This window comes from Tetranychus urticae, chromosome 1, assembly GCF_039701765.1.
Source record: "Tetranychus urticae isolate SD_2017Ah chromosome 1, NJAU_TeUrti_SD_1.0, whole genome shotgun sequence".
NCBI lineage: Eukaryota > Metazoa > Arthropoda > Arachnida > Trombidiformes > Tetranychidae > Tetranychus > Tetranychus urticae.
The window spans coordinates 30737700-30763710 of record NC_142958.1 but is presented as its reverse complement, the minus strand read 5'-3'; the positions used below and the strand labels follow the sequence as shown (position 1 = coordinate 30763710).

Sequence of the window (26011 nt, the reverse complement as noted above, 5' to 3'; positions counted from 1 at the left end):
GATTTACTCTAAAGTACCTCAAGCCTCCACTGGTGGCGTTAATACATGATAATAAAAGAAGGAGTTTCATGTTTTTCCGCGTGTCTACGCATTTGATTGTATTTCTCGGTTTGTGTTCAAGTTTAAAAATCAGATGTTTTTTAGTTGTGTTTTTAAATTTATTTTAATGATAGTAATTTGCTTGTGATTTTATTTTTTCTCAACTTTTAAGTTCATTAATTGAGTCGCTCATGGTGATAAATCAGGTGAAAAATCTGTTTTGAAATCATATTTCATCATCTTTTTAGACCCTTGTTTTCCCACAAGATGCCAAAACATTAAACATACAATGTGATGTTTCTTCTCAAGTTTATTACATGTTTCCAAGATTTACTTGTTTAACTACATTGGTCCAACATATTCACCTTAATCATCTCTTTGGACAGTTTCATATTATGAACATCTAAATCCAATATTTAGCTTGTTTTTGGTATCCGGATATTTCTCTCTTTTGCTGCCTTAACATTTTATTATTCTCAACCCATTGCTCTGAGATCTTATCGTATCTCTCATCGTTAATTAGAGAAACCGACGATTGAAATAACCATTTCAAGAATGTCGGAAATCAAGGTAACCCCTCTACTAGGTCTTCAAGAAAATGGAAAAAGCTCAACTTTGGTTAAAATTGGAGGTAAAAATGTGATCCTTGATTGCGGCTTGACTCTAGAGGCTTTAAATGATGACAATTACGACCAACTGTTGCCTGATTTTACATTTCTCTTTGGGAACAATGCTGTGAATACACCAATTGACTGTGTTATCATCAGTCACTACCATCTTGACCATTCAGGAGCTCTTCCATACCTGACTGAAAAAATTGGTTACAAAGGGCCTATTTACATGACACAGCCTACCAAGACTATTGCTCCTTTTGTTTGGAAAGATTGTCATACAACTTTAACAGATGCAAACTTTTTCCCGGATTTCCTTAGCCCATCACAAATTGCTGATTGCATGAGTAAAGTAACAACTGTGGCTTACAATGAGGTCATTTCAATTAATGATGAAATAACTGTTACAGTTTACCCATCTAATCTGCCTCTTGGTCCAGATATATTTCATTTGGAAGTTGGCCAACAGTCAATATTTTATCATGGAGGATGTAATTTGAAGCCTTATAGCAAACCTCCGATTTCATCGCCTTCACCATATCCAAGAGTAAATGGGAATATCTCTGATGGTATCTCATCGGCTGCATCTTCTTCCAATTTACCCAGTCAGCAAAGTGATTTAACTATAAAGCAGAATGGCTGTATGTTATCTTTCAAAATTGGTCAATCAGTTGTTCACCGACAAATGAGTCCACAAGAAATGCAATTGATCACTGCTGTTTTTAAGAATTTGCAATTTATGGTCGAGGACAATGAAGATGAATTTTGGCAGCGCATTGCTTATGAGATGACTTTATTTTCTTCGCCTCTTAACGATGATTCCAAATTGAGATGGAAGACACTCTTTTATGATTCCCTACGTTCTTGTAGACAAAAAGCTCCTGAAAATTCTGAAAACGAGGAAACAAATCAAAATGGATTAGACGAAGAGAATCGTCCAGAATCAACCAATGAGGTAGCTACTAAAAGCTCTGGCAAGAAAAATCGTAAAAAAAAGAAAGCCAAAAAATCACGTAACACTCAACCGTCTGATGATCTCATCCAATTTGACTCACCTGAAGTTGAAGTTCCAAGCACTCCCAATAAGCCTAAAATTTCTAGCAACCGAAATTTTCAGCCTAATCCTGGTATTCTTGATGACCAACAGCTAATGATTTGCGCTTTTTCTGAACGTCTCAAGTCTGCAAAAATTTCTCCAGAATTTTGGATTTCTCTCAACCAGGATCTTAAAAAGAAAGGCAAAAGTATAAAACCATCAGATCTTGAAGAATATTTCAAGAGATTATCGGGTATTCAAATGGAGATCATGATGACCTCTAATAGTTTTATAGAGGCTGCAGGAAAATGGCAACATTTCATTCCTTTAAATGATCTTGATCTTAGCTACTTTTTTGAAGATAAATGGGCTTATAGACGCTCAAAGGCTCGTTTTCTTGATACTGATGAAACTCCAAAACCAAGAGCAAAGAAAACAAAGAATAAAGTTAAATGCTTAAACAGTCCACCCGAAAGTCCAGTCTACTTAGCTCCCATCAATCATTCCCATTGTGATATCGTCCAACAACCGGAATCGCCAAAAGATATTCCTTACATTTCCGATCCTGAAGATTTAACGGACCATTTGACCCTTATCAATCTCTTTGCTAATCGACTCAGGAAATCAGAAATTTGTCCAGAATTTTGGACTCTTTTGCATAAAGATCTTGAAAATATTGGCAAACCTCTAAAGGACGAAGCCGATTTACGCTGCCATCTCAAATCATTGGCTGATATTCAACTCGATGTTATGAAAACATCTCCCGATATTATAACTGCCATACAGAAATGGCCATTTTTCATGATGCTTCATGATTTGCCTTTAGATTTTCTCTTAGATGACAAATGGGCTTATCGTCGACTCAAGCCTAATTTTAGTTAATTTTAATCCTGCAAAACTTTTATCAAACTTTTAAACAAGCACTTGTTTTAATTTATTAAAATTTGATGTTCTCATTTATTTACAAAAAATTGTAATTTATTTGTATTGATATATTTTTGCTATGTTGTTGGTTGATTGCAAGCAAATCTTGTTTGATCGGGATTTTAGATAATTTATTTAAAACCAACAAAAACAATAAATATTACAATTAATATGTACTTAAACCTAGAGAGCTTAAACCTATTATTTATGCGTCGATAAAAATTGTTGATACAAATCATGGATTAAATACTTTTTTTCAATATAGCAATAGTTCTCTTGATTTTGGCCATCGGCCTTAAAACTTTGAGACTCGATATTTCGAGTATACTGGCAACTACAGTCATTATTTTTGACCAAACATTTGATTGCACTATGGACTATAATGTATTGAAGTATCAAATCATTCACGAGACTATGAAAAAATTTATAGCATTGTATGACTTATGTTATCAGATTTGAGACTATATTTGTAAAGTTTAATGTTTACCAAACACAAATCTTAAGCGTCAGAAGGATCTTCATTGTTAAATAAATTAGTTCGAATTATATTCGGTATTTAGTCATAAACTTTTATACCCCATAATGAGATCTAATGTTTAGGGAAAGAATGATGATTGTAGGTACCATCATATTCAAAATATCGAGTCTCAAAGTTTTTAGTTCAATGGCCAAAATCAAGAGAATTATTACTAAATTGAAAAAAGTATTTGATCCATGATGTGAAGCAACAATTTTTATAGACAAATAATAAGTTTCAGCTCTTAAATCTTTTGGGTACTGAAAACGATCGGTTTAACTCAAAATCAAACTAATCTATTTTAAAGAAAATGAAAAGTTCTATTTTCAAAATAAGTATTATACATTTTCTGGTTGCTCATAAAAAGTTACATCAGTAAAATGATTTTCATGAAAAGATCTGCTTCCATAAATAAACAAAAAGTGATCGAAGTTTCAACTTCGACCTCTAATTACTCAAAAATGTTCATCAGAGAAATCTTTAAATCATACAAATGGACTCAGTTCTAATGTCCTTATAGTCTAAATTTGAAAGAAATTTACCCGTTTTGTCCACTTTAGTCAATTTATTCATAAATGTGCTAATTGTCCCTTTTTAGTAACAATTGTTTAGATAAATATATTATTTTACAGATGTAAAATGCTTGTAGAGTTCACTAAACAATTTAACAGAATATTAACTAAAGATCCATAGTTTAGTCAATTTATTGTCAAAAAATTAACCCAACAACGAATCGCTTATTTTTCGGATCGTTTTTGTTGTTTTTATAATACCAAAGGTTAAAATCAAAGTAGGATTTGAATATTGCGACAAATTCCGTCTCAAATACAGAATTATTTCACCGAGTTGTTTAAAACAGTTAATTAGTATCAATTTTTAAACAATGATCATCAATTTTTAGGTTTAAGGTTTCGTATTTACTTTTTGTTTAATTTGTAAATCAACTTTAGACTCTTTTATTACATTTTAAATTAACAAGCAACAGTTTAAATTATTATATTTAATTTATATTCTTTTCGAGCAATTCTTTCCGCTTTGTTAATGACTGGCCCGATTTAATAGATAGAAATATTTAAATGTTAAAAAAATCTTGACTCCATTCTTGATTCCAAATTTCGTTGCTCAACCCAACAAAATTTAATGCACAACTTTTCGACTAGAATGGCCAAATCATGGGTGCAATTTTCATAGAGTAGCTCTTTAGAGGAATAGGATCAAACTGCAAGAGAGGGTTCAGTTACTCTGAAGATTCAAAATTTCCAGGGTGGCTCTGAAAGAGAATAAGAATGCAATGAATTAGATAGAGAATGGAAGGAAAGTGTTCAACAAATTGCTAAGGTCCAAGAAAAGCAAAACTTACTTGAACAAATACTTCGATGATCAGAGAAATGTATATTTTTACATTTAATACCACAATAAAAGACATTGTTACACTTTCCACATCCCATTATTGCTGGCTTGTTACATGTTGGTCGAGCACATCTTTTACGAGGATCACCTGAAATTGAAAGATTTACATCAAATAAGACAATTTGTAAGTACATTGAACATACAATTGAACTATTAATAATATTTTTTACTGTTCTATCGCTAGTCTTGGTTCAATTGATTCAATCAATTGTAACAATTGTATCAATTGATTTTAACAATCAATGAATTTGCACAAAATAATTGTTGTCTACGCATTTTCTCTATGTTTTGTAAAATCTTGATTCCAGAATTTCTTGGATTCTTGAGATGAAGTTCAAAATTTAAGAAACTTTGAATAAAAATATTTACTTGTTGAAACTGGCTCTGAGTTGTTTTCATCCTGGTAAAGATGAATGGGTTGTTCCCGTTTGGCTTGTTGATTGAAAGTGATCCTTTTTTGTTTAAAGTTTTCTTGATCTGAAAGATTGAAATATTGAAACATGAGATTATAATAAAATCAGGAACAATGTATTTGAGTTCACTCTTAATTGTCTTACTTTTAACAGCAGTTTTTTCAGGGTTTGTGTCGGAAATATTAATGAAAGTAGCAAACTTTGCATCATCTCGATATGTTCGCCTTCTGTTTCCAGTACCGGTGACTTTAGTTGTATGATTAGTATCTGATCGATCAGTAGTAGGCATGATTGAATAGTCGGGTGCACTTAGTTTAATAAAAATACCTTGAGTTGGATAGACTTGATCAATCGGAGCAATAGCTTCATTTTGAGCAACAAACCTATAGGTTTCGGTCAAAAATCGAAAAGACCTGTTCTTTTTTAAAACATCTTTCAATGAAGAGTCTTCTGCTTTCATGAGGATATCACGAAGTTGAGATAATGTTAAAGCTGATCTAGCAGGAAGAGATATTTTTCCAATACAATTTTTCCGAAAATATGGGGATGCATCAGTTACAAGGTAAATAAAATATTTTCTTTCTGCTCGAGAGTCATGATTAGGTGAAAAAGGTTCTGAGTAAACTGGATGAGGTTCCCATGCTATTGTTGGATCGCTCTTGAGATCAACAGTTCCAAACCAGATTGTTGGTGATGTTTGGATTGAAACTGAAGTTTTTCTGTCATTCCTTAATTTGGCCACTACTCGAGAACCAATATTTTGTAAGTCTCGACCAACAGCAAGAGCTTTCTTGTTTTTATGCTTCATGGGATGCTGGTGATTTGCAGGATCAGATAATCCATTCTCATTTTTATCACAATCACTATTAGCTGGTTTCTCATAATTAAGAACTCTGTCAACTATCAGATCTTTGGACTCAATTACGGTTTCTTTTTTGGTTTCACCAGTAATTTGTGAAATTGTTGTAGATGATGTAGACGAAAGTGATAACGATGATGGTGGCAGAGGAGATGAATTATATTGATTAATTGGTATAGTATCTTGTTTATTATGATTGTTTGTTGCCACTGATGATGATTGATCTTTCTTCATCTCAAAATCACTCTTAACTTGATTATCGGCAGCTTGAATAGGGTTAACGGGGCTAAGCTTTATGTTATTATGGTAAAGTGATTTGGCAGCATGAATAGCTTCTGCTGGTCCAGTGAAGTTAACTACCTTTTCAGCATTTTCATCGACTGGCGCTCTTAAATTATCAAATGGACCTGATTACATAAATAAAGGATAAATGAGAGAAATACGATGGAAAATAATTAACACAAGGTAATAAAATGAATTGAATGGATGAAAAGGTTAAAAATAATGGCTATATCAACATAAAAATGCAATCTATTAAATAATTGAGTGAATACATTAGCTGCATTTGAACTTTGGTGAGACTCTTACCCTGGAGATTTTTTGGTGGTGGGTCATATCTGGCTGGACTAGAAGGATTACTTTCACTAAAACTATCCAAGGTACTAATTGTATTATTACTTTGGATGGGACTTGATGTGGCCAATCGACCTGTTAAACGACCAGCCATCTTAAATTTGTTGAGTGATGATTGTTTGGTTGAATTAACAGACAACAAATGTTTATCCATTGGAATAGTGTAAACTGATGATTGTTTTTGGCCATTTGACTCGTTTGGCGCGGTGAATGATTTCCGAGTGAAAAGTGGATCACCATGTCGACTATCCAATCGCACCTTCCTAGATTGAAGGGCTAAAAGAAATAAAAATCACATTAATAATATCAATAATTATCATTTATAGAAAGTAAACAATTCTTATGGTAAACAATAAAAGACAAGACACTGCAGCCTTCCAAGCCAAACAAAGGGATGATTCAAATGTCATATTCTCCCATTTTTCTAGAAAGTTACCTTGCTTAAAACTTAACTGCTTTACGCCCAATTAAACCGATTTTAATTTTCTCCTGGTTGTGTTTGTGCATTTAAATGTGAATTGTTAATATTAACCTTAAATTTGTTAATTTGTCTTCTACTGAATTCTTGTATCTACGTTTGTCATTTTCAGAAGCTAATAATACAAAGATCATCAAGTCTTTTCAGCCATAAATCAACTCTGGATCTCTTGCCATCTTGGTTAGACAAACTAATCCATCACAGTCTTTCTTTATCACTTAATTTAAAGCTAATCACGATTAGTGTACTACAAATTATTTTAAATCAACATGTAAATTAGCTAATAAGCCTTCCAGTTTCTCTCTATGTAATCATCTGTATGAATTTGAACTACCAATGTTGCCCTAAATAACTTCTAGGAGAGGCAGTCAAGTCTCATGAAGATCTAACTTTAAACAATGTTTCTGGCTAATTGTTATGCGGTTGGTTGATTAAATGTGTTACAAGCTAACAGCTTGTTTGATGTTGCTTGCTATTGTTGTTGATGTTGTTGAACCTCCTCTTCAAGCTGATTATTCAACACAATTCACAGAAATGCGTGAGTAAACAACTAATTATTAATTATTTAACTTGAAATTCCATTTTTCCCATTGTCACAAGCCTAGTAAAGCAATCCCTTGATTAATTAAAGCTCATGATTCATTTATATTAATTAGTTAATTTATGTTATCTAAGTGTAACTTTGTATTTTGTAAATTCATGTTAGATTCACAATAAACTAAACGAATCACCTGATGTATCATTAGAGATAAGCTCAGATCTTAGCATTAAATCAATCTGTACCCAAAGCATTGATAATTTATGCCTAACATTAAATCAGTTGATTTCATGGGAATAATCCTTGAATCTATCAATATAGCATTTTATAAACTGATTGAACAGGTTAAATTCAACAGATTCATCAAATGTTGATCATTGGATAAAATATCGCTCACTTTGATACTATTTTTAAGCTTCATGTATTTCATGAATAGCATGTTGTTTTATTGAACTATTGTTAATTATTTTCAATCATAACTCTCACAAATTAACAGTTGTAATTTCATGAGAGAGTGTGAAAGACTCTTGGCATCATTTATTTATTGCCAATTTAGAGGTACTTTTGTAATTTAGTTCATGCTTCTCTGTCAGCGATATTTCAACTGAACAATTGTCAACCATTAAACAAAATATACAATAACTTGAATTATTGGCTGTTAATGGTAGCAATTATTGCCATGATTATCACACAAATATTTCGTGACAAGTTCAACCTGAAAAATTAAAGGCAATCTCATTTGAATCTATTCATGTCTCTATCAGCCTGACTGAAATACAGTAAACCGTGATTGTTTCAGGCCTTAAAGAGTTAACCAAATCAGGAAGAGATGCTTGAGATTATTCTTGTGCATTTTGATTGTAACTAAATTTTCAATAAATTTTAAAATCTAATTGTTCTTACATTTTTTCAGGCAAAGGTAACAAAAGATTAGGAAAAACAAAGCTGCCAATGTTGCATTGAAAATGATTGCCACCAACCAAAAAGTATTGATTTGATTTGCCGTTGTAATCCTGTTGATGGACGATACTGTTGTCACCGATGAAGACGACGAGGATAGATCATTGTTTTGAACCATTCTCAGGTTAAACCCCGAAGATGGTTGACTCTTTATACGCCTTCCAGATTGAACATTATTGGTTGATGCCGTTGATGGAGATGATGCTGGTGATGAAGAGGAAGATGTTGATGTTGATGCTGACACAAGGGAAGTGCTGATAATGATTAAAATGATGGGACACATTAAATTATAATGATTATATCTTGAACCAGATGACAATTTACTTGGTAATGATGGCGATGAAAATACAGATGATGAACATAAGGTTGAAATTATTTTCAAAGTGGCTGACAAGTCAGTGCGGTAATGAACTGAAGTGTTTATTAACTTATGATGTCCACATCTATTAACAACAAAAGAATTAACAATCGTAGTGATATCAGTAACAACAACTAAATTAATTCCTATGGGCATTTTAATTACACTTCCATTCGTTAAACAATTGCAACGGGAATCGAGATGATCTACGAGGAAACATATTGTTGAACCAAGGATCGAGCTGATAAAATTAAGAGTGGATTCATCTTGACACTTATAAACACTCGACTGGTGCAAGTTCATAATAGGAGTAACAATAGCGGTAAAAGGTGGACACTAAGCGTAACAGTCGATTCAAGTCATTCATCGATTCGACCATTAATCAAATCATTTCACAAATTTGTAAATAACACCATGAAATCACCTTAAACATCAATTCATTGTAAGCACAAAAATGAAAGCCTCTGGTTGTTGCTCCATAAACTTGTCCAAGGAATACAATTGATATCAATTAAACGGCAGTGTTGGTCCATTAATTATATTGAATTTTAAGTACAAAATTTAATAACAATTTTCTCTTATTTACAGATTGATTAAAGTTGGTTGGTACAATTTTCAATGGATACATTTAAATTCAATCAAGTGGACAATGTTTTTTCCGTACAAATCTAAATTGGATTGATATTTTGAATGTTAACATTTACCATAAAACAAAGGCTCACTTTTGTCCTCCTTTCACTTTCTTTCTCTCTCTTTCTCCTGCTCATCCACCCTCTCAAAGATGACCATATTATATCAATTATCCTTTATTGTTCAATGGAGAACTTGATAGTCAACCAAGCATCAAATTCTGACCGCAAATTCTGACATGCTCTTGGCCCTATCTCTTCATGATCCAAGTTTCACTCTTTCTTGGTAATGATAAGACTTTCAACCTGATTCAAGTATATTTTGATGGTTACAATGATGATTATTGAAGGCACATAACGAAACTACAGGGTCACTTGCAGCATACAACAAAGAAAACCAGAATAACATTATCTTGAAATTAACCAGTTTTGGGTTCAACTGTTTGAATGATATTTTACAGCATCGGTTAACCAGGAGACCCTGTACCAATCAACCAGACAAGACTGTACATCGAAATATAAGAACCATAACCATTTAGCTGTTTTGTATTGAAGTCGATTCTTATTGGTCACGCAAATGAATGCTTAAGAGTTAAAAGCTGTCAAGTTGATTGTTCCCTATCACATTTGAACAAAAGAGGATGATCATGATTATGGTCAAATTAAGGATTGAACAACAAGTAAACAAAATCTTTGATTTAGATGGACCATCAATCATCATATGTTTACAATATTTCAGTTGATTTTGAAGGAAACAAATCAACATTGAATAGTGTTTTCCCTCAATTCTGGCAATAACTACATTTGTTTGGTGAAATCGTTGGAAATGTCATTCAATATTATCAAATCATTCAACTTGAGGTCACCACAAAGCTATTTACCTTAATCCAGTCCAAGAGTTTATCCTTTATAAAATCATCAGAAATTAAAAATCTTCAGATGAATGTAGATTAATTATGAATTGAGTTTAATCTATTAATAATTGGTATATTGAGACTTGTCCATAGCTTGACCATATTGCGTGTTATTTTTGAAGTGTAAATTGATCAAAATGACAAATTATAAAATAATAGTTAATCACGAAATCGATCAACTACTTAACCTTAATTTTAACAATAAACCAAACGGTAAATGATTATTTACGAGACTCTTAACCAGAGATGAGCTTAATGCTCATTTTAAAACTCAACAATTGAGAGGTAATATTGGTTATGAATAGCCATTAAACTGTTAAACAATTAAAAAACAAATAAAATTAACTAATCATAATCAAGCATAAAATTAAAATCGTTTAAAATAATATTCAAAGGCCTAGTTTGAGCTGCAATTTTGTCCCTTCAACGAGGTTACAATGAAACGAGCTTTAATTCAATCAACTTGAAACATACAATTACAGAGTGTTTTATGTTTGAAAGGATAACAATTTAGGTTTCCCTTTTTTATTGGTAATAATTATATTATAATAACAGTTGATAGAATGATGTTCATCATGATAATTATTTGGATGATTTGAAGAGAGGTCAAAAGATAACAAATTAGTCCAACAAGAAAAGGTAAAGACACAGAAAAATAATAACATTACATAGTTGTTTAAACGGTGATAAAATAATGATGATCCATTGGTCACAATACATATCTAACAATTATTATGATAATTATAATTATCTAATGAGGATTAAATCCATAGGATTGGGTTATTGCAGGAGGAGAACCCAAAAAAATGGTTCACCTTTACTTTTTTCATGTTGTTCATTCAGGTTGAGTCCAGATGATATGCTCTAATTATCATACAATTTTGATCATTGTTTCTTGAGAAGTGACGACTACACTCAGTCTACATTTAACTAATTAGCTTTCCTTCCCTACATTCACCAAGATTAACCAATTAACTGGGACTGATTTGTTAAACATTTCAAACAATTTATCCCGTACAAACCATTGTCATTGTCAGATCAATTTGCATGTTACCACAAATTTATGAATTAAGGTTGACATATTACAGATTTCAGACTCTGGTTTTTCTGGTTACAACCTTTAGGTTTTAGGCTCAACCGATTTCCAAGTCTACCGAAATTAAATAACTACAATCAATTAATCGGAGCCATCGATTAATCTTTAATTTTTAAAACCTAAAAATTGAAGCGAAAGATTTTACCCAAAAATATTAACCCAAAAATACAAATGGATTAACCAAATTTACCCAAAAACCTAACTCAGAATCCTATTCAATTGACAAAATTGAAACTCATATATCATTGTAAACAATTAAACTTGTAAATTCAAATTAGTCTGATCATGATTTAAGTCGATTAATGGTCAACTCAAAATCTGGGTTAAACATAATGGACAATTTTAACAACAGTTTGCTTCATCTGACCATTTACTCGCCTTTTTCATTAACATAGAGACATAATTATCTTTCCTATTATAATATTTCACCTTAATGTTGTTAATTAAAGTTTAATTTAACCTGAAAGAAAAAGTATGATTAGAATAATTAATTTAATGTAATTTTAATTGCTAGTCGCAAGAGTTTCAAACAAAACAAGTTTAAATTCAGTTTTTTTCACCATCGGAATGAAGAAATGAAAATTTATAGACATTTGTAAAACACAGAATCAGAACAATTAGAATGAAAAAAAGTAAATTGATTAATTGCTGGTAATAATTGCAATGATTCAGTTAAACAAATGAAGTAAAGATATTTGGAAGCTCAAGAGTTGGTTCATCAAACAAATGGTCAGCCTTGGTAACTAATCATCTGATTAACTTTAATTATTAATAAATGGACACAGGTCTTTTACACACAAGCAAAGACCTTATTTTAACTTCAATCATATTATCCTATTGAATGCAATTAACTATTCTAATCACGTTTAAACTGGAATGAATTTCAAAATTACATATTAACTTGGTAAATTGTGTTGATGGAAATGATAATTGTTGAATTAACTGGCTATCTTTTGTAATAAATTGAAAGGTAACCAAGTTAAAGATGAGCTCAGTCAAATTAGATCAAGGTTAAGAGTGGACATTCTGGTTAACCAGGAAACCTAGAAATTTTTAGGTTCGATCATCAAATAACATTGAAAAACCAAAAATTATGTGCAACTTATTGTTATTCATTGTCAGAATGAATGAGGTTCTGATTTTAGACAATTGAAGTGCTGAACTGACCTTTTCTGTCTTAGAGGCCAAAATGCATTCAAAAATCGCTTCAGTTATTTCCCTTTCAGTCCGAAATACGACGCTACTTTGATCTTAACAAATGATACTCGGATGAAGCCAGATCAGGGCAATAGTTTGGTCAATTTTTCAGCTGTACGTTCAAAATTCAGACCATTTCGATGAGTAAATTAAGGTTTTTTTCGTCGAATTTTGAGACCTAAAAATTCATAATTTATATCGTATTGATAAAAATATGAAATTATCGAAAAATACATCTTGGGACACTTGTCAACAAGATGGTCAAAAATGTCTTTTTATGCTGCTTATGAGCTTCAATAGCTTTCAGCAAGTTCAAATAATGTCATTAAATGAAAAATGTCGGGATTCTGACTTTTAAAATCGCTCTATTCGGACTTGTGAATATTAATTCATTTTAAATTGTAGTTGCGAGTTAATGGTTAAGAGCTGAACCCAAAAACCTAAAGTTGTCCACGGTGGTCACTCCATCTTTTACCGATTAAAGTAACTATCAACTCTTTGTTGATGATTTTCATTTGAATTTTTGAAATTTAATTAATTCGCTTATAATTAACATTTAATAAGTAAAAATCGATATAGGTTGTAGCTATTTTTAGGCAGAAAAAATGTGGTTAGAGTAGTTAGAGTAAATTATGACGTATCAGTTCGACTTTTACGTACTTTCGTGTCCAATGTCTCTGAATATTCCTCGCTGGTAAACTTACAGCGTTAGGTGTCTGCTGAAAACCAATGGACAACAGTATACGAAGCTCAATTTTTCCTGATCATTTTTTGCCACCGACTTTACAATTTCCTAAGTTAATTATTTATTTAATCATTGATATTTTTTCATTTGACGCATTTCATATAGCCCTGCATTATCACCAACAGCAATAAATGATTTCAATAAACATTCGCACCAGCAAATCATCAACAATAATTACCATTTCTTGAACATTTAATCTGAATGTAGCTGTATCGCTGCAGATGAACAAATTATCATCTTGTTACAGACTTTTGCTTTGAAGCGAAGCGTCATCAATTATTTCTTCTGACAGTTATATTTGCTAATTACAATGGTCCTGGTGTTGTCTCTGATTGATTGTTTGCACAATTTTACGTTTAAAGTGTCAAATTTTGTTTTGCTAAACCAATGATGACGCACAAAAATCAAAAAGGGTGACACTGAAAAGCAAATACGGTATTGAACAATTATTCAGCACCAAACTGTAAACCTTACAGTTACATTCCTACCTAATCAGTTACATTGTAAGCCTAAACTAATTTAAGGACCCACATAATTAGTAATTAAATAAATGTTTGGAAATTAATTTCCTTCATTAATTTGACATTTATGTACTACTATTGGTGTTTTTTGGCTCCAGGAAAACACGTAAAAATATTGTTTAAATGATTAATGAAAACGCTATTATTTTTTATAAAACGAATGCTTTAATAGCACGATGTAAAAGCGTTCAATTTGCTTATTGCATTATACTTGTATTTTGCAATGAGTAAGATGAAACAATTAATCTTTGTTACAAGATTACAATTGATTAACATCTCAAATGTAAATTATTTTTGTCTATTTATACGAATCAAGTAATCCTCGAGGTTAAACTGACATGAACAAATGTGAAAGGTAACTTTGAACAATTGATAAAACCATTTTGACCATCTTGACTATTCCAGGCGTTCCGTAAGTGAGAGCAGGCGAAATTTAATTCTTAATTCATCGGGAACAATGTCTGGTCAAAACGGGTCCAAAGCATACAGTCAATTGAATCCATCAGCGCAATCATAAGAAAACAGTCTCGTTCTGATCAGTCATGGGGCAAAAGATACCAGAAAAGGATCATTCATTGGCATTTAATATTTCTGGTTCCCAATCAAAACTAACTCAAGTCGATCTCAGCTGCATTTATCCATGAGTTGCCATCATTTTTTTTGAACCTCCAAAAAGTTGAGAAACGAGTTAAAATGACAAGTCTTTGAGTATCATGATAATAAATACATAATTTAAGACAGATCAAGGATTCCGTCTTAATATCAGTTCAATAAGCAGGTGAAACATCAGGACTATCAAATCAAATTAGACGTGATAATGAGTCTACAACCGGTTCAGGGGAAATGTATTTGTCTAGTTAATGATCAATTGACAATTAGGACAGGGAATTACTTCGGCTGGTGCGATTGATGAAAACTGTGGATGTTGATGAAAAATCGTCCATTTCATGGAGGCCCATTAGCGACACTTTTGTCAATCGTTTTTTATTCAGGTAATCTCTCGACAATTCCAATACCAATTCTGGTTTACAAAGGTTTCATTAATCTACATACAAGAATGAAAATTGACAGTTTTAGAGGTTTAAGGTGACATTTTTTTTGGTGGTTTTTTCAACAAGCAATTCTTGTTTCAAGTTATTCAAAGGCAATGAGATCTTCAGTGCTTGAAAGGCTTTAAAATTACAGGGCATCTCGACTCACGCTCGCTTGAATTGAATTATTGGTCATCATGAATTGGCAGTGAACTCGGATTGTTGAGAAATCAGAGTTGCATAAATTCATTCTTTTTCATTTCTTTCTCTTTCTCTTTTCAAGTAGGTGTTCAATATGATCTGTATCTGTAAAAAAGTTGATCTGCTAATTCAAACAAAATGTGAACTCAAATGCCCTGTAGTAATCTTAAGAAAAGGGGGGTGAAAAATGGAAACTAAATTTATAAACAAATCAGCTAAAATTAACTCCTGAATCAATCAGAAGATTAATTTTAGCTGGAACAAAAAATCCTATTGAATGACTCTAATTTTTTGTTTTGTATATGGTAAAATAAATATTTTAAGATGGGTTAATAGTTTTAAGGAAAGGATTTGAAAACGAAAATTTATTAAATTGATGATTAGTAAATAGCAAGTTTGATCAGACTATTCAGATAAAACACAGATAGAGAGAGTGGGGTAGGAAAAGAAAGAGAGAGAGAGAGAGAAAGAGAGTGAAACACATTGTCCAAGCAGTGTTGCTTTTCGTTCACATGTTATAAGATGATACAAGTAAAAGAGAGATTGATTTACTATTGCGGAGGATGGGGTAAGCGACGACGAGTCAACCAAGTATGTTTTAGAGCATCATGAGGTGTCATTCGTAATTCAGGATCCCACTCAAGACATTTTTTAATGAAGTCAATGAAATGCTCATCGTCACAGCCTTTCAATGCCGTTGACCAGTCTCTTGAGCCTGGAGGTCCTCGTATCTTCCCACGTCGGGAACGTCCCCCATTGAGTAATACAGTTCCATCAGAGAGGGTTGTCGTTGAACAGTACCGGGGATAACCTTTAGAACTAATAAATCTTTTCACTCTGGACGATTGTTTTAACAATTTTTCTGGTGGCATACCAAGTAATTCAATAATACAGGCTAATTGATCATCCTCATCTTCACCAGGTAAAAGAGGAGATCCGGTTGCTAATTCAGCAAGGATACAACCAAAGCTCCACATGTCAATAGGCATACCATATTTACAGCCCAAAATAACCTCAGGAGCACGGTAAAATCGGGATTGAATATAAGTATAAACTCTTTGAGTTTCAAAGCAAGAAGAACCAAAGTCGATCACTTTAATTCCGCTTCTTCCTTGTTGCTTGAGAAGTACATTTTCAGGTTTGAGATCGCAATGAATTATCTTATTATTGAACAAGGCTTCCAAACACCTTAAAATGGAGTATGCAAACCGACGGACTAATTGTATGCTAAAACCTTGGAATTTGTTTTTCTTGATTAACTCGTATAAGTTAACACTGAGAAGCTCAAATGTAATACACATATGATTCCGGAATGTAAAGTTCTCGTACATATGTATTATATTCATTGTATTATCCTTATCTTGTTTCCGTAGATGGTCAAGAATACGGATTTCCTCTTGAGCTTGTCGATGGAAACGTTTCTCATTTCTAACCATCTTTAAGGCTACATGCTGTTGAGTTTTGTGATCGTAAGCCTTTATGACTTGTCCAAAGCTACCTTTACCGATTATTTTTAACATCTCATAACGGTAACCGATATGATCGTGAAGAACATGAAGATAGGAACCATGTTCGTCATCAAAACCACAATTATTTGGAGCCCCAATAACACTATATCGTTTCTTGGCATTTGCACCGATGAAATAAATTTGAGAGTAACCAAATATTTCATGATGCTCATAAGCTGAAAGTTTATATGAATACAGTTTCATCACTTGTTCAGGTGTGACCACTAAAGGTTTAGTTTTACCCTTATAAGGTACTAAACCAACTAAATTGGACGTTGATCCGTTCCCATTATTGTATTTGTTGAGACAATTATTATAGCTTTGCTCTTCATTCTCTATATCTTGACTGGGTGTTGACTGTGAATTATTACCAATAGTATCATTGGTACCATTAGAACCGTGAGATCCACTGGATCCATTGGAACTTCCATTATGGGTTCCATTTGAGTTACATCCATTATCATTTACATCGGGTAGCCCATTATTTACTTGGGCTCGAGGCAGTACAATATCACCTTGACCATGCATCACAACCGACATGTTAAAACCATTGATCAAACAATCTGCTTCTGCTGAGGAGTAGTCACCATTATCGGAGACACCATTATTATCACTGATATTGTTCAATCCGTTGGTTGAACCTTTGTAAGATGAGCTTTTAATTGGCGGTAATAAACCGGAACTTGTATTACAATTTGAACCTACCATAGAGGAACCATTTTTATCTGAAATTTGAGGTAAAAATGGACCACTAGTTGATCCATTCATGTTGGTCATAAGCGATCTTGCCCGTGAAAAAGGCATTTTCTTGAACCAAATTTGACTCTTTTTATTCCTTATGGGTTGTCCTATTTTTTTAATCCTAAAAATTTCAATTGTAAAGGTTGATGACGAGTTTGATTAAAAGTTATGGTGGAGAAATATGTAAAGATGTGAAAAGTGAAAATGAAGATAGTGAAGACGATGCAGATGAATAAGAAGATGAAAATGATGAAGATGATGAAGATGACGATGATGAAGGTAAAAGATGATGTTGACTGTCGATGGATTTAAAGTTAGTACCAAAACAATTGATATTAGAGTTATCAAAATTACACAAGTATTCAGTAGATTGTATTGTGTTGACTTTAGGGAACACCATATTTAATTGTTACTTCTTTTTTCGTAAAATATTTACAACTCATACGTGTATGATGTGTGTATGTGAGAGTTTTTTGTTGATGTTGATGGTTGAAGCAGGGCTTGAATTGCAAGCAAGCTTGGATTGGCAGTCTGAAAAAAAGAAGAAAGAAAGAAAACCAGGTTACAAAAGAGAGTAATACTTGTATACAGAGTGTGTAAAAAATTTGGTGGAGGGTGGGTGGGGAAAATGTTGTGTAGAAAGACAATCTCTACTTAAAGTAAACGAACCCATTAATGTCAAATGCGCATCAAGTGGGGGCTGCTTTCCCTCTCCTGAAAACTTTACACACACTCTGTATGTGGTTATATCTATAAGACAGACATGATATTTCGGATAAAACAGAATATCAGAAAAAAGAAATTAAAAAAGCAAAATAGAAAGGCAGAGAAGAAAGATAAAGAAAGAGATGGAAGAAAGACTGAGAGAAGTAAAATAGAGGAAAGAAAGAAAGAAAAGCAAGACAGCAGAAGACAGCAGTTTATTCAACTTTGTTGAACTCTCTTTCTGTATTATCAACTCTGTCTAAACCTTTTTTCTTCCGTATATGCGCATCATGGAAACCCTGAACACTGAACTGAACAATCTGAGGGAACAACAATCTGAATTACACAGAATAAAGATGAAGCAAAAAGAGAGGAAGATGAAGATAGAGAGGCAGAGAGAGAGAGAGAAAGAGAGAGGAAACAAGAGATATAAAGAGATGTTAATTGTTATAACCTTCAACTTACCATAATTTGTAAGCTATACTTTGCCAGTTAAAAACCATTGACTCCAAGTAAACGCAGTCCAGCTTTGATTTTGGTGTCAATCGAAAGTTGATGATGTACTAACGTCTTCTAAAAAAGTCTCAACAATCATATTAATCAGGTATTTCGGTTATTGGCCTTAAAGGAGTCAAAGGGAAATGAAAGGGGAAAATAGGATCAACTTTGCTCCATCAACAATTGTGTTTACATTTTGAGTGAGCTGGAATGAGCCAGGATTCAATAAAGACAACCGGCTAATTCAAAAAATCAAACTCTCATTTATTTATCAATCTCGTTAATTTAACTTTAATCAGTTTGACTCAGAAAAAAGCCAACTTTAAAAGCATCTTAATTTTATTTACTCTCATTCATTTAATTTAATCTATCTTAACAATCGGATAAACACTTAATAATTTAGAGAGAAAACTCTGTTTCTTAAACCAAAACGCACTTAATCATAAACAACAGTTGCAATTGTTTTACCCAATTATTTTATGGGTTAATTTGAACATTATCATTACTATTATCTGGTTGAAAAAAAAGCCATTCAAATGTATATTAAAATGCAAATTTGTTTAGGTAAAAGCAGAAACCAGAAACCAGAAAAAGTAAAAAATTGTAATAACAAGGTTAGACTCAACTTGACCCTTCAATTGCTTCCATAAAATAATTAATCCAAATCATCATCTGACACAATTAATGAAAACTGATGAAAACTGAACAGAAGTGTAGATCAATGGAAATTATCTGGAAATTTCATGCTAGTTTCTATTAAAATAGAGATGATAACTCTGTTGATGAGGAGGAGGTTGATGAAGATAGCAAAAAAAAGGTGGAAATGATTTGAATCGAGGTTAGGTCACTGTCTCGAATGTTCATATAAATCGATGACCTCCTTTTGCTTCCAGAATTTGCTCACAATTTATCTCATCTTTGAGATTTCATGAACTGGTAAACAAAATTGATTAAACAATAAGACTAATGAATTGAAAATACCCGCTAAAAACGCATAAAAATCTTACAACAAAACCCAAAACTACAATTAAAACATAAGCCAACCAAGCAACCTTTTAATCAACCCAAACATTATCAAAAGTCAATCTTGACATTGGGAGTTGAAAATCACTCCCAGCATAAATTAAAATCATAACATCATTACCCGAGTCTCCTAACAACCCAAACAAACTACAATTGGCAAATTAATGATTAAAAGACAATTGAATGGTGAGAAGAAGGCAAAAAGAAAACAAAATTTATCTTTAATCAATAAAAATGGCGCAAAATGAAATAAAAAAAAACAAGCTCAGCTTTTGAAACTTGAAAAGGCGAAAGCAAAGGCAAATTTGAATGTTAGCTTGAAAATTGGCAGTAAAAGGCAAATTAAAGTACAATCTTAATCATTTGAAATTGAATAGAGACGCAAACGACTGGGAATTTTGATTAAATCAATAAATTTATTGATAATATGATATACTTTTACCTCGACTTGGTTTTACCTTATCATCATTATCATCATCCTAATATACCAGAAGAGATGGGAAGCTTCAACAGATCATGGCGATCAATAATCTTGAGCATGACTGCTGACCCAATCAAGCCCAAATTTGTGGGACAAAAAGCCTCAACTCGAAGGAAAGACAAATGGAAAGAAGAGAAAAAAACCGAGTTTATTCTCTTTCTCTTTGGCTATCATCATCATCATCCAAGTCTGAGTTCATTCCCTTTCATCATCATCCAAAATCTTTGCTTCATCATCCTTTTTTTACTTCCTCCTCCTTCATCTTCCTTCATCATCCATTATCTTCCTTCCTTCTCCCTTTCCCTGTCCACTTATCAATGGAAAGTTTATCTTCTCTTTCCTCCCTTCTCTGTCTGTCTCGTTCCTTATCATCTTTAACCTCTTCCCTTCTCATCTCTCATCATCTTTTTTCCACCGGTTCTTCAATCCTCATGTCAAGGGCAACCTTTTTTCACTCAAATTCATTTCATAGCCTAGTTTCATGCTCGTCTTTAAAACTCTTAATCATTCCCATTCAACCTTTATCACCATCGCCATCATCATAATCATCACCATCATAAATATCATTATCATAGACAACATTATCTTTAAAAATAATGTTAACCAGTTTTGGGTCTTTTTTTCAAGTAAAAATTTTCCATTGCTCACAACCAGGCAAATGTAGTCTATTCAGATGATTTTATTTCATTTTTATCGTCTAATCAAATGTCAAAATTAATGGAAAACTTGATCCAAATGGTTTCTTTTCATTGTAACAATTAAACCAAAGCATCTATTTTTGAATACTGGTATTGACTTAGCCCTTAAAGATAACCATTTGCAAAGACAAACTGTTCAAGTCGAGATCGAGATAAATTTTACAAAAACAAATATTCGAAAAAGATATTCGAAAATTGCTTTTCTTTATCGTTTGGTTTCAATGTTTTTCACTTGATAACCACAGCCAACAAAATGAGTGCAACCCGAAAGCATTTAAAGGTTAGAGTCGCTTGATGTTGAAGGAGAAATGAAAAATTGCAACATTTCATGATTAACATTTGAATGAATACAATTTTCACTAAAAAAGCTCTGAAATGCCTAAATTTTGAACCTCATTTTGTCCTCATCCTTTGTGATAAAATCAAGATAAATATATCTAAATTGAAGACTAAAATTGGTGTTGCTCTTATTGTTGCAGTACAAATGAGCATTTGTTGTACGACTCAATATGCCAACAATTAACGGCAAATTTAAATGAACGTGTTATTAAGTGAGACCAAAATTGGATCAAATTGTTTCATCCTGTTTCATCTTGTTCATCACCATTATGATCATGTTTTTTTGGTGTAAAAACTGAAATTGTAAATATTATCTCAAGTAAAAGGTTCAATGACCCATGAAAAAAAATATAAGGTTATGAAAATAAGTTCAAGATGAATACTGATGAAGGTAAAGGTAAATGTAATTGCCATTAATAATGTCTACCTTGATTGTTGAAACCAGAAAAAGGAGAAACAATTGTAATGTATGAGAATTGGTTAGGATCAATGATCGGTTGGTATTAAATTATTTTTGGTAAATCATCAAACAGATTGAAAGAGACATTTTTTTGTTGTTGCTCACTTTTACAATGAAACTGTTCATTTTGTGTTCCGTTTCATGAAATAATATCATCCTAATCATCATCATAATAATGATAATCACTTTTCAGCTACCATAATTTTCACGGTCTTCAAAGTATAAAATTATCAAGACTATCGAGAGTATTTAATCATTAATGAAAGCTAATATCATTTGACCAACAAAAGGTTAAACCTAAAACAAAACAAGGTTAGGACCAGAATTTGTAATGAAAACCAGAAATGCCTTCTGGTTTCATTGACTTTTCATTGTTTTTTGGTTCACCAGTTTTGTCGAGTTGAAGGTGAATTTAGGAGTAAATCAATGATAATTATTAAACATTTCAAGATTAATTGTGATTTGTTTGTGGTTAATGCCTTTGAAAGGTTGAGGGAAAAGGAAGGGTAAAGTGATAATTGTTGATTTGGTAAAAGAGTGTTTCCAATGCAATTAAGATGAAATTCAATTGTAATCTCAATCAATTTAACCAGATTTTCATTGCCATTTGTAAATCATTTTATGGTCAGTGTGAGTCTAAAACGGAGTCAAAGTGACTTGCTGTTTTTTGGGTTAAACCCAAAATAGATTCAAGTTTGAAAATGTTTATCCATTTGTTAATCTTAAACTGGTTAATCAGGCAGCAAAAGGCTGTTAAAGTTACTTTAAAGTGAGTAATTGTCGTTGCTAATTTACAAATTGGTATAAATCTATTTTTTGTTTTGTTTAATTAGCTGATTCCCGGCGTTTCCATGTAAACTGAACGGCAGCAGCAAAGTCAACCTTTTCATGTTCCTATTGATGGCAAGCAACAGCGGAAAAACTGAGTTAAACTTGCAGAGGTGTTTAAAGGTTTGGCAATGACGATCATGATGATGATGATAATCATGATAATACAAAGGAAGAGAAAGGGAAGTAAAAAAAATCAATGTTACGTAAGTAAATTTTGTTGATCCTTTGCTTAGTGAATGAACAGCAACAACCCAAAAGGCGTACAATTGTTCATCATCAGAGACTATCAGAGTTTTGATTAAAAGTTGATATTTTGGTTCAACAGTTTATCTTAATGATGATGATAACATGATTAGCATGATAACTCATCATGAAAATGAGCCAGAAAATAGGAGAAGAACAAAAAGTGTAGCCAAGATTGAGTAAAGGGTTAACCAAGGAAAACAGTTGAAACTGTTGCTTCTCTCAACGAACAATGACCTCTCCAGTTAACTTTTTATCATTACCATCAGTTTCATTCCAAGTTTACTCATTTCTCTTTCATTCCATTCAACTTTACCTTTCGTTTTTCGCCTCTTTTTTTTCTGTGAAACATTCTCAGTCAACTTTCTCTTACCTTGAAGATACATTTCATTATTTTTCATCTTCAATCTTCTTCTCTCTTCTTTTCTGGTCTCTTTTCATCCTTTGCTACTCAATTCATCTGATGAACTTACAACTTGAACTTTCATCAGGAAAAGAGATGAATTTAATCAGATTCCAATTCTGCGCCATCTCAATCTATTCCAACCATTCTTCTCTTTCTTCATGTTATCATCTTCTTTCGCCTTCGTCATCCTCATCATCTTTCTCTGACGATTATTAACCTCATTGGATCGATTCTCTTCCGTTTTTATCCTTCCCTTTGCTTTGTTGTCTTGCTTCCAGGCTTTGACCTGATTTCAGTTTCTTTTCCAGGTTCTTACTTAACCCATGGAAATAGGAAGAAACTGAAAGATGATTATGATGACAATGAAGATTGGATAATTATGCATTTGTTTTCATCCTTAATAGCAATGATCTGGGATGTTTGGGTGAACCAGAAGAGACAGCAAAAGTAAACAAATTAACCTGTTTTGCCTTTCACTTTGTCTTAACATTTCATCTTTTCGTTAATTTTTCTCTTACCTTCTAGCCCTTTAAGTTTACAATATTGATCCATTATCTCATCAAATTGTTTCATCAATAATAAACAATTTAAACAACAATAATGATTGTGTTATAAAGAAGGTTAATTGATACACTTTAAATATCCATTAAAAGGCGAATTGAAAGTTTATCTTTTTTCAAGATGTGAAAGTTGCATTAATAATGTTCAAATATTATCCTTTCAATGTTTCAAATGATTTATGTTCAACAATTTATCATCGTTTTACATGTAATTACCCAATTATCAGTAAAATTTATTCAATTCAAGGTTTACTTTAAGGTTGCTTTGCGATTGTAATCATTTCTTGTATTAGGTAATCATTGACTGACTGCTGTTTAAGATGACATTTAAGATGCTCGCGTTTACACTTTGGTAAACTTCAATTGTAATTCACAAAAGACTGCTAATTGTTGGTAAATTGGATCAATTGGATTGCTCTTAAATTGTTAAGCAAAATTATTCTTCAAGTTAAATCAATAATCATTGATTAGCTAAACCTGACCATTTGCTTGTCACAAGATGATTGTTTGGTTTTATTTTTGTTGTCATTATTGTTTCATGATAATAATGTTGATCATGATAGGAACACGAGAGAAAAAATTAATCATTTAAAATTACCTTCAATTATCAGACTAAAATGAGCAATAGGATTGAATATGAAGGATAACTGGCTCAGAATGATTCTGTTTCAGGAAGAATGATTAAGCCAATTGTTGACAATATCATGTCCTAATGAACAAACGGTAAAAATTAAAGTCAATCTTTCAACTGATTTCATCAAATTTCCAGTTGTATCAAGTGTCTTCTTCAAATGATTTTCAAATGTCAATCATGTTACCTTAAAGGTTACATTATTGATTAAAGTCCCTTTATTTGTCAAATATATTAGCAACTGTAAACATTATAAAAAAAGATCTATTTGTTGCTCTTGTTCAACACTAATCAAGTTGATTTCAATGTTTTCATAGACTAATGATCTTGAAACACGATAATTTGAAGGTAAAAGTGATCTCGTCATTGAAAGTAGATCAAATTGGAGTTAAATTTAGTGTTGCTTAATGATTAAGATTGACTATTGATCATTTGATTGTAGATTAAAAATTGCGGTTTATCCTTTATGTGGCTCCATCTAATTTTGTAAAAAGGTTTTGTTTTTATTGTTGACTCTTTTCGAGTTATTTTTATCTTATTTTTTTGTCAATTTTATCGATTGGAATTGAATTTTTTTGCATTTTATTTGTTAATTTGTTTAAGTAATTTTCTCAATCTGTGAATAGATGAACCGCAAGGTGAAATTTCCTGTAAATTGAATAATTTCTCTCCATTATTTTCATTATTTGGCTGAACAATGGAAGCGTCTAAAAATAAACTCACAATTGTTAATCTAATCTTGTTTTCGTTTCTTATTCTCATTTCAAAACATTTTAGATTGAATTTAATTCTCACTGATCAAGATCAACATTTCCTTTATCAATTTAAATTAATTACGAGTGAATAATTGTTCTCAGATGGAAAATTATTTCAAATTGAAAATGAAAATTTCGTTCTGAAAATTGAAAGTTCATCTGTTGTTACCCGAAACTTGAACTGTACTTTGACGCGTTAATCATCAATCAACTGTTAAACAAATGTAAAGGTTAAAAAATAGTTACAATCAGCTTGTTGTTGATTGTAAATAAGATTTTAAATAAGATAGTGAAGCAGATTTTGATTAATGTTTTTATTAACATCATCATTATGAGCGTTTTTTTCAAGTCATTACGCCTTGCTTGGTGATAAAGTTGTCTCTCAAAATATTACCTTTGTGTGAGTGTGAGTTTTTTGTTGTTAAAAATAAAATTATTGTTAACGACAATTTAAAGTTGATTAAGGTTACCAGGTTAATGTTACCTGTTAAACGTTGTTTCAATGAAAGGCAAAAATTCTGACAAATGGACATTAATTCATAAATTGTAAAATATTGATAATAATTGCAAAAAGTGAATGAAAAAAAAACCATTAAAACTAAAAGGCAACTCAACTGACAATCGATTGAAACATTTGAAGATTCAATGCGTAAACAAATGTTAATTGTTGATTGTTAAATTACTTTCTCTTTCCAATCAAATTAGCTGTTGATTTGGTTATAATACAGGAACAGGTTTAACCAATCAATTTGACCATAAAGTCCAAGTAAAGGTCAGAAACCAAAAAAAGCAAAAAGTGAAACAAATCACTTTAATAACCATGTTTTCATTGTTCAGCTAATTTACATCAACAATTATCTAATAATCATCGATCTATTGTAAATCATCTCAATTCAACCTTAATGTTTTACCTTTTGATTGTTAACAAATTGATATTTGTTCAACCTTTTCAAACATTGAAAGGCCAACAATGAAGGTAAGATTATCATTATTGTTGCCTTTATTATCATTTCATTTTAAAC

The 26011-nt window shown here is 32.0% G+C and overlaps 2 protein-coding genes across 3 annotated transcripts; both read right to left on the bottom strand.

The window, feature by feature from the left end:
• Positions 1–4029: 4029 nt before the first annotated feature.
• Positions 4030–9079, bottom strand: LOC107361833 (uncharacterized). The gene is made up of 6 exons (XM_015928760.3): positions 8362–9079; positions 6398–6718; positions 5095–6216; positions 4907–5014; positions 4488–4625; positions 4030–4397 (listed from the first exon to the last, which is right to left on the bottom strand). Exons 1-6 carry the CDS (start codon positions 9077–9079, stop codon positions 4378–4380), a joined length of 2427 nt encoding a protein of 808 aa, XP_015784246.1. The 3' UTR covers positions 4030–4377.
• Positions 9080–14023: 4944 nt separating this feature from the next.
• On the bottom strand, positions 14024–21155 carry LOC107361960 (dual specificity tyrosine-phosphorylation-regulated kinase 2). 2 transcript variants are annotated; one of them, XM_015928922.3, is made up of 3 exons: positions 18530–20841; positions 15663–17890; positions 14024–14923 (listed from the first exon to the last, which is right to left on the bottom strand). In XM_015928922.3, coding segments are annotated over exons 2-3 (1761 nt in total). In that variant the 5' UTR covers positions 17423–17890; positions 18530–20841; the 3' UTR covers positions 14024–14922. The 2 variants fall into 2 exon arrangements, with proteins under 2 accessions (XP_015784408.1, XP_015784407.1); XM_015928921.3 differs by lacking the exon at positions 14024–14923 and adding an exon at positions 18029–18109 and having other exon boundaries at positions 15447–17890; positions 18530–21155.
• Positions 21156–26011: the final 4856 nt, after the last annotated feature.

Excerpts from the sequence above, each read along its gene's own strand:
- LOC107361833 (XM_015928760.3), bottom strand. The coding sequence starts at position 9,079 with ATGAACTTGCACCAGTCGAGTGTTTATAAGTGTCAAGATGAATCCACT. Across the intron at positions 6,217-6,397 it reads ACCACCAAAAAATCTCCAGG|GTCCATTTGATAATTTAAGA; the intron begins GTAAGAGTCTCA and ends TTATGTAATCAG. Across the intron at positions 5,015-5,094 it reads TGAAAAAACTGCTGTTAAAA|ATCAAGAAAACTTTAAACAA; the intron begins GTAAGACAATTA and ends TCAATCTTTCAG.
- LOC107361960 (XM_015928921.3), bottom strand. The coding sequence starts at position 17,422 with ATGCCTTTTTCACGGGCAAGATCGCTTATGACCAACATGAATGGATCA.